General features: G+C 36.9%; 4 protein-coding genes across 4 annotated transcripts; 2 read left to right on the top strand and 2 right to left on the bottom strand.

The window, feature by feature from the left end:
* The first annotated feature begins 10 nt into the window (after positions 1–10).
* Positions 11–2,862, top strand: LOC105167376 (acyl carrier protein 1, mitochondrial). Its single transcript, XM_020698753.2, has 2 exons — positions 11–315; positions 2,403–2,862. The coding sequence occupies exons 1-2, from the start codon at positions 121–123 to the stop codon at positions 2,577–2,579; spliced, it is 372 nt and encodes a 123-aa protein (XP_020554412.2). The 5' UTR covers positions 11–120; the 3' UTR covers positions 2,580–2,862.
* A 752-nt stretch (positions 2,863–3,614) lies between these two features.
* On the bottom strand, positions 3,615–4,724 carry LOC105167385 (putative invertase inhibitor). Its single transcript, XM_020691865.2, has one exon. The coding sequence runs from the start codon at positions 4,450–4,452 to the stop codon at positions 3,892–3,894; it is 561 nt and encodes a 186-aa protein (XP_020547524.1). The 5' UTR covers positions 4,453–4,724; the 3' UTR covers positions 3,615–3,891.
* Positions 4,725–7,129: 2,405 nt separating this feature from the next.
* On the bottom strand, positions 7,130–10,214 carry LOC105167393 (GTP binding protein). The gene is made up of 6 exons (XM_011087092.3): positions 10,043–10,214; positions 9,380–9,440; positions 9,142–9,277; positions 8,688–9,015; positions 8,041–8,169; positions 7,130–7,937 (listed from the first exon to the last, which is right to left on the bottom strand). Exons 1-6 carry the CDS (start codon positions 10,122–10,124, stop codon positions 7,477–7,479), a joined length of 1,197 nt encoding a protein of 398 aa, XP_011085394.1. The 5' UTR covers positions 10,125–10,214; the 3' UTR covers positions 7,130–7,476.
* A 950-nt stretch (positions 10,215–11,164) lies between these two features.
* On the top strand, positions 11,165–15,185 carry LOC105167400 (protein TRIGALACTOSYLDIACYLGLYCEROL 4, chloroplastic). The gene is made up of 5 exons (XM_011087106.3): positions 11,165–11,537; positions 12,516–12,765; positions 13,322–13,703; positions 14,233–14,537; positions 14,734–15,185. The coding sequence occupies exons 1-5, from the start codon at positions 11,263–11,265 to the stop codon at positions 14,929–14,931; spliced, it is 1,410 nt and encodes a 469-aa protein (XP_011085408.1). The 5' UTR covers positions 11,165–11,262; the 3' UTR covers positions 14,932–15,185.
* The last annotated feature ends 558 nt before the right edge of the window (positions 15,186–15,743 follow it).

Below are 15,743 nucleotides of genomic sequence, written 5' to 3'. Positions count from 1 at the left end.
GAAACCCTCTCTGGTCTAAAATTCCGAAAACACCCCTAGAACCTCAGTTTAGTTCTCCACAGTCAGACAGCGAAGGGAAGAGAGTTCTGCATTTCTCAGATATAGGAATCGGAAGAGAGAATGGCTTCGGCTTTGAGATCCACCATACTCCGCCATGTTCGGGTCCCCCTCTCCCGGACCCTATTCCTAAACGGATCCCGTACCACGGCCGTCCGCTCAATGTCGTCGCACGGCGACGATCACCTCGACAAGCAGGAAGTTATTGACCGGGTTCTTGATGTCGTCAAGACCTTCCCCAAAGTCGACCCCTCTAAGGTTTACACTCTTTATTTCTCTTATCTGCTTCCCCCCCCCCAACCCCCCGTCTTTTTTTTTTGTCAGCAGCGTTCTGTTTGCCCAACTCTGTGAATTGTTTTGTCGATTTCTGTTTGCTGAAATTGTGATTTATGTTTTGTCCGGAATTTTTTTTGAGTTCAGAGAATTATTGTTGAATAGAGGTGAAAATGGATAAAGATTTTTTAAGTTCATAGGAGGAAACAGAATTTGGAATTTTTTGTCGTGCTATAAATATGATTGATTAAAGTGGTAGATTAAACATTAATCGTTGCACACAGAAGTTAGCGGGCTCTTTTTTCTATTCTATTCCCCCACATTTTTTTGGGGAATCAGTTTTGCACTTGATAATTCTCAAGAAGCATTGTATTTTCGCTGTGGTTTTCATGTTGGTTTTTAAGCACTGTTCTTTCCTTAGGGATGAATACAGGGAAAATGGAAAAGCAAAAGAAAAAACAGATAATTTTGATCTTTATCCTGTATTTTATTTGCATAGATGCTTGCATCAGCTTATCTGTTAGTCCTGAGAAAGTGGAAGGCTTAAAATGTGTTTAATGGGATAGCAGTATCAGTGTCTATATGATTCCAATGCAGTATTGGTTCCAACACATTGGTGGGAAAACGAGTGGGAATGGTTCCAAAAGTTCTTTCGTCTCTTTCCACTAAAATCTTACTTTAAGATTGCTGTTCAAACGGGGAAAATGTTGCTAAACCAGAAATTCATTAATCTCAAACATAGATTTTTCTGCTGGATTTAAGAGAATCATCTGCATTGCTATTATTTTATTCTCAGATGTTTGTACTTCTAATTTTTTGTCTCACTGCTTTAGAACTTTGCTTAAGAGGTAAGAGAGTCGATAAAAGACAGGAAAGATTCCTGCATCCTGTTAAGTATTCTCTTGATATAATATAGTACGTTTAAAGGGTATGACAGATGAAAAATGTAATTCTTTTTAAAGAAATCAATAGATAATCTTGGCCAGACTTAGTTTGAAGACCAAGTTCAGGTGTATGGAATCAAGAATGATCCTTTTGTCAAAACTTCAATATGGTGCTTAAAATTTATTATTTTCGTTAGTATGACATATTCTATGCAAATATGATTATTTCTGAGTGTTAGGAATGTGTGGAAGGGCTTGTATGGAAATGCACGCTTAAATCAAAATTCCAACTAGGGTGGAAATGGGTTCAAGTTTGGCTTAATTTGGCAACATCGTCCCAACCTCTTTGCTGAAGTCAGGTCTCTTTGTGCTCACATGTGCTCAGGCTATAAATTGCCTGAATCTACCCTGAAAGACAAACTTGATTAACATAATATCTAAAGTCTAAACATATAATATGTTAACTCTTCGTCTGTGATGAAACATCGAATTTGTTTCTTACTCTTGTTCTAGTTATATAACAGGAGATAAGATGGGCCCATATTCTTGCTATCCTCATTGCAAAAAGAAAAGCAAATTTAGTGATGTAGTATGTACAAGATTTACCTACCCCTTTGTAACCTGATATAGTGGACGTCTTAGGATCTGCGGTGTTTCTCATTAAATTAGACCTCTAGTAATATGTTCTCTTAGCTTGACTTATTCATATAAACTAAAAAGTATGTATACTAAGTCAAGATCTAATTGTGCATGTTCCTATCTGCTCTATACTCTTTTATGGAAAAGGAATCCACATCCTTGTGTGTGTCAAGAGAACAAGAAATTAGGTGCAGGATTTATCATTTGTCTCAAAATCAATAGTCCACCACTTAGTGCTTGCCATAAAAATTTATAGAGCCCATCACTCTGTCTCTGACTCTCGTGCTCTTTATTTTTCTTTTCTTTTCCACAATGACCTCCTTTAGCTATTTGAATTAATGAAAATTTGAAGTAATGAGTTTAGTAGAGAGATGGTTATGAATTTCGGGCCCCCTGTTTAATTATCAGAACATTGAGACTCATTTCGTGATTCTCAAATTTTTCGTGTCTGGAGTTTGATTTGGATTATCTGCTTTTTGATGTTTGTCATCCATATCCACCTTACATGGAATTAAGTAATATCACCATTTTGCATTTTAAAATATGCAGGTGACTCCTGATGTTCATTTTCAGAAGGACCTGGGTTTGGATAGCTTAGATACTGTGGAGATTGTGATGGCTCTTGAGGAAGAGTTTAAGCTGGAAATTCCTGACAAGGAGGCTGATAAAATTGACTCCTGTCCTCTTGCAATTGAATACATCTATAACCATCCAATGGCTAGTTAAGTTATGCAGCAGTCTTTTGTTTCCGATTTTCATCTCTTTGCTGCAATTAGACATGTATCTAGTTTTTGCTTCACTGTGGTATTTGTAGAAATTTGATCCTGGGATGAGTAATAATTTGACCCTGTTTGACAAAAGAATATCTCTAAACATTTCTTTCTGAACCAGAAAGGTCATTTTGCCTTTGCATTTTTCATGCCAAGATACAGTGTATCTATAGATTATTCCTTCACCCTCAACAAGTTAAAAAAGAGAATTCTTGACGCTAGTTGAGACAGTTCATGGATGTCATTGTACTTGTACCTATGTATCGATGGAGAGGTAAGCTTTCTTTCCTCAAAACTAGCTTGGCATCTTGTCAGCATCTTTAACTTTTTCTTCTGATATAAGAATGCACTACTGTCTGTTTGTTTAAGTGATCCATGGCGTGGTGGAGATCATCGACTATCCTTGTCGTAATCCAGGCATAAGTTCTGGGAAATACTCATCTAGTGTCTTTTCTTTGAGAAGCTGCAACATGAATTTCCTTCTGCTGTAAATGCTTGTTAAGGCGAGCTTGATTGTTTTGAATAATGCCTAGTTATGCTAAATTTTAATGTGCATTTTTTTTACATATAAATGTAGCATATTTCACATCAATTTGTCGCGTATTGTAAACCAAGACAGTATAGGATGTTAATAGTGTTATAAGACTTGTACTCGAGATTGTCAAGCAGGGATTGTACTAATCGCCTAAGATAAGTCGAGCCAGCTCCAGCTGCTCAAACAGATTATTTGAGCCTTTTGAAATGAAAAGGTTGAACAACTATTTGGGATCTATGTAATAAACGTAGGGTGAGGAATAAAATTGAAAGATCACTTAAACTTTTGTTAGATATAGTATTTAATATCCAAAATTAAATTGTAAATAGAATATTTTTAGTGAGGATACCATATAAGGTATATTTTTCAAAAATTGAAGAATAAAGTATAGTTATAATATTTAAGAATGAATAAAGATATAACTAATCGAGAATTTTAGGTAAGATAGAAAAGATATAACATCACTTTCCAATATATATATAAAGTTAAAGAGAATAGATCAAGTACAAGTCACTCAGTCCAATGAGTAAAGAAAAACAACAACACTGCTGCCCTTCAAGAACATTAGTTGTATCGTAATCTTGAAGTTCCAATGTGAACAAACTCTCCAACCAACCTGTATTAACTCATATTCCACAAACAAACAACATAAGTTGAATAAATATAAGTCATGAATTCCAATCTGCAGAACATCATGAAACAAACACCAAAACAAGATTACTCTATCAATCAATCAGCCTGACTCTGTCTGAATCATGCGCAAAACAGAAAGCGCCACAGCTGAGAGCTGAAACGTCTCTCCATTCCTCTTACTCAAAGGTGAAACCACGCCTTGCCTCTCCTTGAATCCATCTTCACAGGTGGTGGAGGCCTCCATGATTGAGCTTATCTCCACGTTGGCATCATCAAACCGTCTAGCGTTGAAGTGCTTCATAGCTGCCTTAACAGAAGGGATTGCGTCCGAGTAAAGCTCAAAGCAATCACTCAGGCATTGCCTAACATAGCGATCCCATTTCCTGTTCTTCAACAGCTGTTTGATGTGGCAACGTGTGTCGGTGACATTGTAACGTATCAGCCGGATGGCAATGGTGCCTAGGCCTTGTCGGGTGGCGCACTGACTCGCAGGGGCTGCCTGCAGGGAAGTTGTGCAAAAGTTGTAGTCAATGTTGGGATCGTTCTTTGAGAAGGTTTCGCATGTGGAGTTGATCAGGCGTTGGCCATCTGATCCTGGGACCATGATGATGATGATGAATATGGAGAGGAAGAAAAGGGAAAAGGGCTGCTCTTTTGGCATTGTTTTCGAGTTCTTCGAGGGGATGGGGGTGGTTCCTGGGGTGTTATGATGTTTTTGAGGACGGGCAATTCTTGTTCTTTTTTTGTGATATCTGATGTTCCAACGAGGAATGCTTTTATATAGGAGATGTCCAAGTGATAGGGTGGGGAGTAGTTTCGATGTGTCATTACTTGGGGGAGAAATTATGTGGAAGTAAAGGCTGATCAAAACTCTTGATATGCTAAATCAGAGTCTGATTTATTGTATCTTCTCACCGATTCCTTTGAGGTTCTATTGAAGAAATTATCTATCATATAAGAATTATAGTATTATACTTTCTCGTACAGGTACAACACAATTCTTGTGCAGTTGGAATTAAGTATGTCTCCAATGCATGCTTTGTCGTTAAACATCGTATTGCTGCTGATGCTGACTCGTTATCTGTACAAGATTCAACTGTCAATTTTACCAGTTTTCATTTCTCAGACCAAACAAAAAAAAAAAAAAAAAAGAGTCAAGTACACAATTGGAACCAACTTTCTACAATGCTCGTTTCTTAACTACTTCTCTGACTTCAGTATTGGAAGACTATTGTTGGAGTCATACTACAGTTCCCAAGAGTGGATTATGAATGCATGTAGGTGATTGAAAACAAACTCGAGGATGACATGTTAGCCTTCGGGCGAGTCTGGTTTAAATGAGTTGGGTAATCGTATTAGATTATATTTGCTCCAATTTTAATTAAAATTAGTGATATTTGATTTGTTCCAATTTTAATTATAATTAATGATATTCGATGATGCGTGTGCTAAATACAAAGTCTTGACATTCTTGGACTTAAGTGCCCATTAGACATGTGCGATAATCACAATATTAGAACTTGCAACAGCTCAATATAATCGTGTCTGGTATACTATGTTTCTTTCTAGAGGCCACGATTAATAATTAAATGTAGATTGGTTTGTTGCTAACTATTGCTAATCAAAACTTGATTATAGGATTGTGACAAAGATAAGTAAGAATTTTGGACGTTCGACAGATCATAGAAACCTGTTTTTCACTGCATTCATAAACATGAATCCCTGGGTAATAACTACAACTACTAAATTTACATGATGAGATAATTAGTGGGTGGAAGATCAATGATACTAAAACAGTGGGACTCGAAATCAAAACTTCAAACCTCGTTTATTACATCTTTAATGTACAAGGTTTACCTAACAAATCGAAGACCAACAACATCAAAGGACTCATTTATTACATCTTTTATGTACAAGGTTTACCTAACAGATCGAAGGAGGACTCATTTATTACATCTTTTATGTACAAGGTTTACCTAACATATCGAAGACAAACGACATCATAGGACTCAAAGCCACAACCTCAGTTTTCACCTTTCCATGTGCAAGATTTAGGCACGAATGACAATTTTTGCCCCATACCACAATTATCTGTTGCTACACGACTATGCAAGTTGAAGAAAAACAATCCAAATCAAAGCGTGCTTTAAAGGAATTCCAATCAAGTGGATCTGATTGAATTGGGGTTTTTGAGTTGCTGGTTCCCATCAAGTAACCATAATGTCTTTAAACCATCATACGTGTCTGGGGCTTACATCACTTGTTTAACTGATCTGGGTCCCCCATAATTTCTTGCTTATACGCATCATAAAACACATTCAGCAGTCAAAAAAGTAATTGAGCACTATATATTTTCATAACTTAAGCCATCAAAAGTGTAACTTAGTCTCCAAGAACTCCATAAATCATTAGCCTTTGTCTATACCTTCAATCTACTAGTTCTGGGCATAGAGCATAAAGAACCAACATGCAGAATTGTTGATTGCTTCTAGAAATAGTAGATTCTGGGTGATCTCCACCGTACATGAGGTCGACTGAATTTCGATGCTACCTAGGATCTATAAAGTGATGCAACCGTCGGATTGTGGGACGTAGGCATAACAGATCAAATAGAAAATGCACAAAGATGAGATACAAACATGGTAAAGGTGATAGAAATCAGCCACATCTCCAAAGTTTGTCCAGAAGTAGTTCCCTAAGACCGAACTGCAATTATATTTGACTTACCTCCCAATAAGATTGTTGAATGGATGGGAAACTATCAAAAAAAGGAAGTATCTACACAATATATGAAAAACAAGCACACAGGCTAACATCACACCACTAATAACCATTTTTCATGGTGATTGTGAAGATTAAAGCTAAAATGATAAAATTTGAGCTAAACTTCAATTGTCAGCATCAAAGAATACTCCTACCAAATGGGTAGAAGATGGAGTATTGGTGAATGCACTACCTAGGATATCTATCTGATGTATTATGTGAACAGCCATTGTCTACTCATTGATGCTTTGCTCCTCATTTCTTGTCACTAGATTTAAGTACGACTTGATAGACAAGATTTTAGGATAAACGTACACCTTGGCCAAGATGCATCAAGGCAGAGAGAGCTTAGACTTACACCTGTGGTCCATGGCAGTGACTCAAAAGGAAAGGAGTTGAACATTTGAAGTAGTGTTAAAGAGGAAGAATTTCTGAACCTCTCACTAAACGTCTCACCTTAACCAAATTACTGATTCATTTTGCCTCTCCCCTCTAGTCAACAAGGAAGATAGCAGATCCTTTCATCCAAATCATTATCTGATGATACTCAAATATTCTTCCAGAAACATAAAATCTCACCCCTCAACAACATAATATTTCATATAATTAATTCAAACTGGATGCAAAATCTCATACAAATACATTATGTCCACCGAGTACTGACCTCTTGAATTCACTGGTTCTTCTCTATGGCATAGAAAGTTACAAACTTGAAGCTGTCTATCCTCCCATATATCATATAATTAGCACATTGACAGTTCGGAATGCAAGCAAACTTCAGTTGACCGAGGCCCAATTTTCATCACATATATACCCAATCTGTTTGTCTTCCCTTTATAAGTTGATTGTCAAGCTCCACCATCAGATGGCAAAGGTAATTGGCATACAAAGTTTTGGTGCATGTTACATTTTCTCACTCTCATCAATCAAACTCCTCTTCACCTTCACTGCTGTCCCCAAACATAGCAGCCATTTTCATGGCCAACTTTGCAGCCATTTCCCTCCTCTGGAAATCAGGCATCAATCTCAACCCACTGCGCATATTACCAATTTCAGCCATCAGCATTTCCAAATCCTCAAAATCATATGCTTTATCCTCATCGAGCTCTGATGCTCTGTCACCTTCGTGGGCCACATTTGCTTTTTCTCGGTCAAGCCCTTCCGGCAACTGAGAAGCTGATGTTGATGGCTGGCAGTCTTCTCCACCAGATTTGGCTTCACAATCTCTATCTAAGATGTCATGATCCCCTTCCAATGGTCCCCCAGTTCCCGAGGTTGAAACAGGACCATCAGCGGACATCCATCCCACATCATCCCATGGTTCTGCTGAACCAGAAGATAATTTCTCATATTCAGGTTCATAATCAGATTCTTCTTCTGACTCTGCATAAAAAATTAAACAGAGCATTTTCAGTAGAATGATAGGACCTAATAACATTGACATAAATAACAAATAGCAGCTAATCTAACAAGCAAGCACATCAACCTTCTTGTTCAGGTAATGACGGTTCATTTATCTTATCACCAGACTTCAACAACATTCCAGGCCACATATGAGCAGAGAGAGCCCCATAAAGTCTGTCAACACCTTGCGAATCACCATCTACGGAGAGGCCTGTAAGAAGAAGTTACTTTAAAACACTATCATATCTCCAGAAACTGAGTAAGTATACCAAACAAATTTTCCAGCTCAACTAGGAAACTTTCAGAAGTCTTTTTGGGCAGTGAGAATCACCTAAGTTTCTCCATGAAGACATTGAACATAGTATATTATGACAGGCTTCATACCAAGTAACATCTGACTATGGTACATTCTAAGGCCCCCATATTCAGCAGTTCATACTAACTCAATTACAACTGCTGACAATAAAAATCTGAAAAAGGAGAATGTGATGCTTCAGAGAACATGCATACCGGTACACATTGCGCATGTCAATCTATTTCTTTGTCTCAATAAAACGTCTCCAAAGATTAATGATTATACTAATCACAATGATGAAAAAAGGGGCTAACCGTGATAGAAAAAGTTGACCAGAAACCTCCATCCACCAGTTTTTAAAAATTAAAAAAGTAAGACAGACAATGAAACATGTCTCCTTTTGATATGTCAGAAAAAAGATGGGAGGGCCTTACATTTGTCAAAAACAGCATTAGATGCACAAGCTTCAACATATTCAACATTATGTTCGAGACACCATTCTAAGCATGAGGTCTTAAAACCCCATGATGGCTCTTCATCTCCCAGCAAACTACTTCCTTCAGTATCAGATATCCCATACTCTGAGAAGTCCGGTTGAGGATTAACAGAAGATTCTCCATGCTTCAGCAAGCGTCTCTTGTACTCGGTATGAGCTGAATGACCAGGAAGAAGATCCACCTTGTTACCGATGCAGAGCAGTATATCAAACCTCTGAATGTCGGTGCCAGACACCCAGTCTTTAAGAGCAACAAGAGATGAGGGCTGGAAATAATTATGTTACATAAGACTTTATATTGTACATCAAGCAGCATGGGCGTCACAATTTCGGACGTCAAATAACTAGTCGATATAAACCCATATGAGAAGAGAGCAATGGGTAAGGCTTACATCACTAACGTCAAACACCATCACCAGGGCAACTATCCTGTCAAAAATTGGAAAGCTTTCAATAGATAACCCATCACAAAGATGAGCCATCCATACTGAAACATCTGCTGTGTAGTACTTTGTGTTGATAGTCCACCTTATAAAGAAACGACATTCACAATGTCACGAGATGGTGATGATCTATGAAGAGATAAAAGCACATCTTGATTGCACAATCTAATAGGCCCTTGGAACTTACCCACGGACAACTAACTCAGATGACTCATCAGACGCATCTTCAAAATCAACGCTTAGTAGTCCTATATCCAACATTCTAATAATTGAGTGATCCATTATTATGTTAAATAAAGAAACTCAGAATCATACTTCACTAAAACTGCAAATTCATCACTAGCAAAATGCAATACTACTTCAATGACATGCTCTTTCAGAGTATGAAGACTAGGATATAGCATTGCCACTGTTAATCTTTAATTTTGTGAAACTTCAAATATTTCTCAAATGATCATTGTGAAATCTGATGATTACAACTTAGTAAAATACAAAACTATGGGTGCACCTCCAAAAATCATGGCTAGATTGCAGTTCTTTCAACAGCTTTTAACTTAATATTCTCCGAGGACCACTCCGTTTTCAAGTTCATTACCAAGTAAATAATACAGTAAGTGCCACACATTCGCATCTTGCCCACAAACACAATTTACCTCTTCTAAAATCCTCAGATAATCAAATAACTTGGCATACTACTGCTTCAATTCACATCATTTAAGTTCCTTATTGCCATGAAGTTTCACACAAATACACCGACCCAACATATCTTCATATGTATCTATGTATGAGTAAATTTCCATATAAATAAAGAAAGAAAAATCTCGATAAACGGAGAGATAGAGAGCCTTACGTGACAGCAGCGTTCGCTTGCCAACATTGGGGGATCCGACAACGAGGATCGCAGGTCTCTTCTCCAGCGATTCTCGATCCATTTTTCACCTTTCTTGCTTCAAGTTGTATTGCTGAAAGGGTTTTACATATCCTTCAGAAGGAAATAGAAGATCTGGGCCTGGTTACGGTGTTGACCCACAACCCGGACTCCTTATTATTATTATTTAAATTTTGTTCTCCATTTAAAATTATATTTATGTATGAAATTGTTTCTACCTTCTTTTAATATGTTTATTTGGAGTAAATATTTCTATAATTCTAGTTAATAAGTAGTCATATTTTAAATAGTACTAAAATAAATTAAAATAATAGAATTAAGGAAGGGAGGAAAATTGTAGATATAATATATATATTATTATAAAAAAATTATCGTACTAACTTTTAAATACTCTATTTAATGTTTAATTCATTTATTCCTTAAAAACAATATTATCATAATAGTAATTTTAATTTTTTTTTTAATAATCTCACATTTTTCCCTCTCAATTCACTATTTTCATGTTTATATCTCACCTTATTTTTATATATTTTTTCCTAGTAAATTTTTATATTTTTAATAAATATATAATTATATTATTATTATTATTATTATTTTTCTTTTTATATGTTGATAAAATCGTATGCGACGACTATTAGTCAAATAAAAAAGAAAAGAGAAATGGTGGTAGGGAGAATAATTGGAGAGCATAAAACATTATAATTTTTAAAAGTAAATATCCCTCAATAAATAAAAATCGTGAGAAATAATAATTAATTATTTATTTTTAATTGTAAAAAAGAGACGTATATTAACTTAAAAATAATGCAAAATATAGATGTAGTTAGATGAATTTTCAACCATTATGATATTAAATATAAATAAAATTTATACATAATTTTCATAAATATATGTAATATAGAAAAATAAATCCAAGTACAAAACGTCAAAACCCAAGCCATGCCCCGAGGATTCGGTTATCGATTCGAAAGGGATACGGGTTAGATAAAACAGAAAGGCTGGGGCAAATTGTCAATAACCAAACTTTAGCAGGGTCAAATTGCTATTAATCTAAACTTTAAACCCAAAGAAAGGCATTGTATCTCCCTCCTCACTCCCTTCTAAAAACTGAGAGTCACTCTCCAGGATAAGAAATCACGCCAAACCCTCAGTCCCCAAGCCAGCTAACTTTCCCAGCAAACATGGCCTACTTAAGAACAGCGATGGATGCGGCGTTCTGGGACTTAAACGTATCAACTCCGCAGGCCCTTGACGGTGTTGCTAAGGGGGTTCCGGGGGAAGCCGTACCTCTTGATGGTGCAAGAGCGAGTAAAGTCCTCAGAATTCAGCAGCTGTCTTTACTGAAAAATGGGTTTCCTCTGGGCATCGTTCCATCTTATGTTCCTTCGCCTAATCATAAGGAACTGGGTGCTTTCGCCCTGCAGTCCCTTGTTGGCAATTTTTCTGTTGGAGACTGGTAAAATCTTTGAACACCAAGACTCCGGCGTTTGCGGGTGTTCTTTACCTTTTCCGTTTTGCGTTTATTGGTTTGTGCAATGTGTGTGTGAGTTTATGTTATTGTGTTTTTGGGTTTTTGAGAAAATGTTAGAAACAATGCAAATTAGTGTAAAACGTTTATGTTTGCTTCACTCGATTTAAGGCATCTTATCTGGTGAATATATTGATATGATGTTTCGTGCGTGGATTGTTATTTGTCCTGAATTAAACGTATGAAGTACTGGTGAATGGGGAATGGGATGAAGTGTACATGAATGTTGCAAATTAGTCCATGCATTACAATTCACACACATACAGGTGTTTCATATACTTCTTTTAGTTACTGTTTCCATTTGTATATATGAATATCTTAGTGATTGTAAAAACATTTTATTGTTTGGTTATGGTATTTGGCTCCCAAAAGAGTTTATGGAACACTGGAACTGATTTTTCTGAAGCTAAGCTATTAGGCTCTCTCTGTACGTGTGGCCTCAAAATTCACAGATGGAAGCACATGCCATATCATTGGGCCGCTGAAGAAATATAGCATTTGTAGTCTTGATGGGCTGAGTACTTGCTCCAGTTGATTACTTATAGGAAGAGCATATTATCTATGTTGAGATGTACTTCTGATTCAATTTATGAAGCTGCACTCTTGATTTTTACTTTTACTATATGGTGTTCGTTTACATTTTATGATGTTGCAAGGATCTTCTTACAAAGAGATTTTACCAACTCACAACTTGCAATAGTTATAAAAAAAAATTCTCTTCCTGATCCATGTGTCACAACATATTATATGTTTAGAGAAGTGTTGATTTCCATGAATTGCATGCCCTACTAAAACTTTAATTTCTCTTTGAGGTCATTATTAATCCACTCAAGAGAAGCTTCCGCTTGGATTTGCAAATATTTTAATTCATGTACTGATTCTGTATCACAAGTTTTTTATGTATAGGTGGGTTGGATTAATTGGGCATTTGCGTCCAAAGAAATTGATATCTTCTATTAAAGCTGAGGTTTCTGCTGCTGAAGAATGGGATCTGGCTTTGCTTAAAGATACTGCAAAGCATTTCCTGGACAAATCACTGTATGCAATTAACCTATGCTCGCAGATACCATTGACATACTCGTCATCCTTACTTCTGAGCATTGAAAAGCATGGTGAGAGGAAGAGGCAGTGCACCAAGGCTATGCTCTTTCACAAGGCAAAATTCTTTACCTGATGTATTAGTCCCCTTTACAAGTTTGGTTCTGATTTTCCTTTATTTTGTAACTTCTACTATTTTCCTGTTGGTGTTTGGTCTAATTTCTGGAACGTTTCTTTCTCTTGATTGGTTGAGAGAGTGGAAGAATATAGCAGTGCACCACCTATTGCAAGGCTAAGCATCTTAGAATGACTGCATTCACAAACCTGTTCCAGATTTATGACAAGTAAACAGACTTAAGAATAAAAGAAAAGTAAGCACTGTTTGGTTCAGATATCTGAGCTTTCAGATACTGCTTATCCTAAACTTAATCCAGTTATGGTTCTTTCCTTTAAATTCAATATCTTTGGGCTAGCATTTTTCTACTTTGTCGACATATTGTTTCTCTTAATTGGTCATTACATGAATGGCAAGTAAAAAGTGAAGGCTTCTTTCTTCCTTTTTCCCCCCTCCGGTGTTATCATTGATCAAGTGGTTGAGTCTGGTCTTTTGATCTGTCTGGACTTAATTATCCTCAATTGTTTTGATGTTTTCTCTATGCCGATTTTGCCTGCAGCTTCCAGATCATGATATTACTTTAGAAGCAGGATGGCCTGAGCTATTCATAGACCATAAAGGAAAATACTGGGAAGTTCCTGAATCTGTATCCTTGGACTGTTCATCTGTTGTGTCTGAGTCAGGATTCCGGTACCGTTTTGGCATACACAGGAATAGCGGCACTCCACAGGCTTTTGATTCCACTAATGCTGATGCACCAGTCACTTTATTGCCTGGCGTATGTGCGAAAGCTGGCTTTTCTTATGAAAAGTCGAAGGACTTATGGAGGCAGAAAGAAACAAAGCAGGATCTCATAATTCACACAGAAAGGGGCGAATATTTGCGTCCTGCATATGATATTAATATGAAAGAGCCTCATGCAGCAATATCTGGGATTATAGGTAATGCCAAGACTTCACAACATATTTTTACAACCTCTAAATATTTTGCCCCAACTAATTGTAAGCAGTCCCCTCGCTATCATTGCAAGTCATTATTTTTTCCTTCAGATGGTGCAGTCAAATGGTCCTTTTATTGACGTCGTACAACTAAAGTTTATGAACTCTTTAATTGCTAGACTGTGCAAGGATGTTTGCTTTACTTCCATCTAGATGTAGATTGATCAGTTCATAGCTACACCAGAAAAAAACTTATTTGTCCTCAAGCAGGTTCTGTATTTTGTAGAGAACAGTTCCTGTAATGTTGCTTCAGATTATACGCCATAATAATGAGTTCATTTGTTACAATTCAATTTGTTAGGAAGACCTGTAAATGTTTCTGGCAGCAATAACTGCAATACCAGATGTATATTTCTACGCCTGATTTTAACGTAACATTTTGCGAGCACACACTCTCCTTTTCTCTAAGCCTCCATGTCATGGTGAGCGTTGTAATTTGATTTATGCTTTTGCTTTCCTTCTTTTCAATTAGGGGGTACTTGTGCGGCATGGTTTGGTGGTGGGAAAGGCTTACTATCTGCTGATGTGAACGGTTCTTCCGGGGCTAAAGATAGAGGTCGCTTTGGTGTGGATTTATTTGGTTCCGGATGCTTTACTTTCCAACATGGTAAATTCAGAAAGTTATTTGGAGACCTCACCAGGGTTGATGTTCGCTTGGATGTTGCTTCAGCTACAGCTTTAGCCAAAAGCATGTCGAACCTTTTCAGGAGTTCACAAAGTTACCAATCACCAAATTTACCATCTTCCCCTAGACTAGACTTAATATTTCAGCAGCAGGTGAGCTTTACGTTCTCTACATTCCTGTAACCTTCTGACTTGTCTGCCCGATCTTGCATTGCAAACATTCAAGACACTACCTAATTGTTTCTATTGAATGGGGAGGGAAATGATAATATTTCTCTAGGGAGAATGGAAATATATGACGCCTCTTTTAAAATTTACCATCAACTTTGATGTATCAAAACTGATGCAGGTTGTCGGGCCCATTGTTCTTCGAGTAGACTCAAAGCTTTCCCTTGAATCATCAACTGGGAAACATGGACCCCAGCTGGAAGATGTCATATACAGCTTGAATTACTCCCTGAGGCTCCTGCAATCTGGGAAGGTGGTAGCATGGTATTCTCCAAGGAGAAAAGAAGGGATGATTGAGCTACGCCTCTTTGAATTTTAACTTTACTCGTCTTCTTTCGTACATTTCCGGGATATCACTTGCTAGCAGCATGAGTTGTGCCCCAAGCCGAGTTGGTTAGAAGCTAATTCATGGTCATTTTATGCCCTGAGGCAGTGAGCAGTTTTTGTAGGAAGCTTTTTGCTGTTGTAATTTGCTCTTTGATAGTTATCAGAAGGCTGTAAAAACGTATACATTAAACACAAACACTACGTGCACTCTTAAATCGGTGGCATATTCCTACCTTTCCATCATCATTAACGGTTGGCCAGACAGGGTTGTGGTTATTTCGATATTTGACCAGCCCACTAAAATGGGCTTGGGTCCTCAGCCTTGGGAAACCCAATGTTGCTCTGAATGGTCGTTCTTATCATTCTTTTTATGAAGTCCCTAATTCTTAAAATAAGTTTAAATATATTTCTACGAAATTGTCTTGGAATTTATTCCATCTGATCGGATAAAACATGTGTTTTGGTGGTGTTTTGAAAAGCAGTTGTGTAGATATGTTTATCATACGGGAAAAAGTACTTCAAACACACTGCTGAACAAACATACATCACTCAATTACAGATCATTAGATTTTCTTTTCTTTTTTTAATCTAATATTGTCCAAGAACTTCCTCAACTCTCCCATTTTCTACCCAACTTCCAATACAACTCCCACTGGATAAATTTCTCGGTTCACGTTGCCATTAACTACAATTTCATAAAATAAATATCATTATTAAATCCGTAATTTCATGTTTATAATGATTGTAAAATAATATACTTATATGTTTATAGTTATTAAAGTAAATGAAATAATACTAGCCCAA

Source organism: Sesamum indicum, linkage group LG1 (genome assembly GCF_026168435.1).
Source record: "Sesamum indicum cultivar Baizhima isolate 11 linkage group LG1, ASM2616843v1, whole genome shotgun sequence".
Taxonomy (NCBI): Eukaryota; Viridiplantae; Streptophyta; class Magnoliopsida; order Lamiales; family Pedaliaceae; genus Sesamum; species Sesamum indicum.
This window is presented reverse-complemented; position numbering and strand designations above follow the sequence as displayed.

Coding starts and splice junctions, on each gene's coding strand:
- LOC105167376 (XM_020698753.2), top strand. CDS start 121: ATGGCTTCGGCTTTGAGATCCACCATACTCCGCCATGTTCGGGTCCCC. Junction 316..2,402: donor CCAAAGTCGACCCCTCTAAG/GTTTACACTCTT, acceptor TAAAATATGCAG/GTGACTCCTGATGTTCATTT.
- LOC105167385 (XM_020691865.2), bottom strand. CDS start 4,452: ATGCCAAAAGAGCAGCCCTTTTCCCTTTTCTTCCTCTCCATATTCATC.
- LOC105167393 (XM_011087092.3), bottom strand. CDS start 10,124: ATGGATCGAGAATCGCTGGAGAAGAGACCTGCGATCCTCGTTGTCGGA. Junction 9,278..9,379: donor TCTGAGTTAGTTGTCCGTGG/GTAAGTTCCAAG, acceptor TTTCTTTATAAG/GTGGACTATCAACACAAAGT. Junction 7,938..8,040: donor GTCATTACCTGAACAAGAAG/GTTGATGTGCTT, acceptor TTTTTTATGCAG/AGTCAGAAGAAGAATCTGAT.
- LOC105167400 (XM_011087106.3), top strand. CDS start 11,263: ATGGCCTACTTAAGAACAGCGATGGATGCGGCGTTCTGGGACTTAAAC. Junction 12,766..13,321: donor AGGCTATGCTCTTTCACAAG/GCAAAATTCTTT, acceptor TTTTGCCTGCAG/CTTCCAGATCATGATATTAC. Junction 13,704..14,232: donor AGCAATATCTGGGATTATAG/GTAATGCCAAGA, acceptor CTTTTCAATTAG/GGGGTACTTGTGCGGCATGG.